At 41.9% G+C, this 2,309-nt stretch overlaps 1 protein-coding gene across 1 annotated transcript in view; it reads left to right on the top strand.

Moving 5' to 3' along the window:
- Window positions 1–122: 122 nt before the first annotated feature.
- The window catches only part of LOC106525852 (transmembrane anterior posterior transformation protein 1 homolog), a gene marked incomplete at its 5' end in the record, with an annotated part of 7,577 nt that continues 5,390 nt past the window's right edge, over window positions 123–2,309 (top strand). The window contains 5 exon segments of the mRNA XM_014020219.1: window positions 123–398; window positions 1,037–1,167; window positions 1,261–1,379; window positions 1,711–1,873; window positions 1,964–2,099. Coding sequence (XP_013875673.1) covers window positions 221–398; window positions 1,037–1,167; window positions 1,261–1,379; window positions 1,711–1,873; window positions 1,964–2,099 — 727 coding nt within the window.

Raw genomic sequence — 2,309 nt, forward strand, 5'->3', positions numbered from 1 at the left:
AAATACGCCTAATTGTTTGTACATTGTATTATTTTGTGTGTTCTTTGTTGTTTAATAATACTAAATAATTTAAAAAAAAAAGAAAAAAGAAAAAAGATGACCAAACTTGATCTGAAGGTTTTGACGCCCCCTGCTGGTGACTTGGTAAAAGTGAAGTGCGCGTTGACGTCACGTCACGTGACGCAGTCTCCCAGGCAGCGGCTGAGACCATTTGGCGAAGATGGCGGATTCGCTGTCGACAGGTCCAGGAGAGGAGAAAGAAAAGGAGAARGTGGACAAGGAGAGGGACAGGAAGACCGTCAGAACGGACAAGAACAAAGACGATGACGGAGTCACCGAGTCGCTGCGGTTCAATGGCAAAAAGAGCGACGCTAGAGGCCAAAACCTGAACCTGTCCGGTGAGAGAACATCCTGATTTTGACAGGACTACTTACTAGGCTGGTCACTGAAGTATTTTTATAAACAAAAACGTTAAAGCATATTGTTATAGCACGCATTTGACATTTGCTAAACCTGTGCAGCTCCGTTTGCTCTGTCACAGCCTGGTGAAATTATAATAAACACTAATCTCCACCAAAACAACGACAGAGGAAGGCCTTAAGCATCCTGGTTATAATATTTAGATGGATTACTTGCTGTCACTTGGTACCAGAGTTGACTGAAATCATGCAAGAGACCTCATAAGCTAGCTTGTTTATTTACTTAATAATTCATTTTTGTTAAAATAGGCGTGATTTTGGCGCATGCGCACTATGTACTATTTAGCTGTGCATGACACATTGTAGGCTTGTGATGGAGATACGTTTCAGGAGTAATTTGTGACAARAGTGTGGCAGAAAAGTTCAAAGCAAAGGTTTATAAGAGAATAGTAACTGTGTTGCTTGGTYTGGAGACTGTGACACTAAAAAGAAACCTCTAACCAGGTGATGGTGAAGTTCAAGGCAGGGTTTAAGGTAGATACTATTCTTAGCTGTTGATTTTTTTTTTTAATGCTGATTCAAATGTTATAGCTTTGTGTGTGTGTGTTTTATGTCAGACTTATCACTGGCCAGATTTATAACCACTGAGCTCACCAGAGGCTACTTTCTGGAACACAACGAGGCCAAATACACAGAGCGCAGAGAGAGGGTGTACACCTGCCTCCGCATCCCCAAGGAGTTGGAAAAGGTTAGCATCCATTGAACCAGGTGTAGAAGAACTTAAACTATTCTTACTTCTTGTTTGAATGCTGATTTTCATTCCCTCGCTGTCCAAACGCAGTTGATGACTTTCGGCTTCTTCCTGTGTCTGGATACCTTCCTCTATGTGTTCACGCTCTTACCCTTGAGAGTAATTCTGGCTCTTTTACGGCTCATCACCGTGCCATGCTGCGGCCTCAGGTATTTTTTAGGCAGACATGTCCATGTCATCTCACAGTGTTGGCTGACATCTTTATAAATAAATTAAAAAAACAATTAGTCACTTTATATATATTATGTTTTATTTGTAGTTAGTTGCAGCTCAGCTACATAGTGACTATAATTCACACTTATTGAATGTTTTTATTGGCATTGTTTATGCCTGAAAACGTAACTATGTTTTTAACCTCTAGGGGGCAGCAGAGTTCTCTATGAACACTTTGAACCTAATCAAACTGTAGTAGTAAGTGGCTCTGCTGTTGATTTGCTCCTGGTAATTTGTTCTTTATCTGTAATTTATGGGGTGGTTTAGGGGCTCCCGATTGCTCCAGCCAGCCCAGGTGTGTGATGTGCTGAAGGGCTTCATTATGGTGCTGTGTTACTCCATGATGAGCTACGTGGATTACTCCATGATGTACCACCTCATCCGGGGACAGTCTGTCATCAAACTCTACATCATCTACAACATGCTGGAGGTACTTCCTGCGTTTTTATAATCTCCTGTCAGCTGCAGACCCAGTCATCGTCTCACGCCTCTGTCCTTCTCCATGTGGCTGTGACGTCAGGTGGCAGATCGTCTGTTTTCGGCGTTTGGCCAAGACATTTTGGACGCCCTGTACTGGACTGCGACAGAACCCAAGGAGAAGAAGAGAGCACACATTGGTGTGATCCCTCACTTCCTCATGGCTGTGCTCTATGTCTGTATCCTCATCAAGAGACTTGTAGATCTGTGATATGAGCTGATTGGACAGTAAAGAAGGGGAAAAAAGCACAAATACATTCAGTCTATGTATCTGTTGTTAATGCGGCGTTTTAATATATGTCATTAAAACACTGGCCATTAAGTGCTTAACTTAATGTTGTAGCTGCTATAAAACAGTTAATAGGGGGAATTAATAAAAATAACCGATT

This window comes from Austrofundulus limnaeus, unplaced genomic scaffold (assembly GCF_001266775.1).
Source record: "Austrofundulus limnaeus strain Quisiro unplaced genomic scaffold, Austrofundulus_limnaeus-1.0 Scaffold244, whole genome shotgun sequence".
Lineage (NCBI taxonomy): Eukaryota > Metazoa > Chordata > Actinopteri > Cyprinodontiformes > Rivulidae > Austrofundulus > Austrofundulus limnaeus.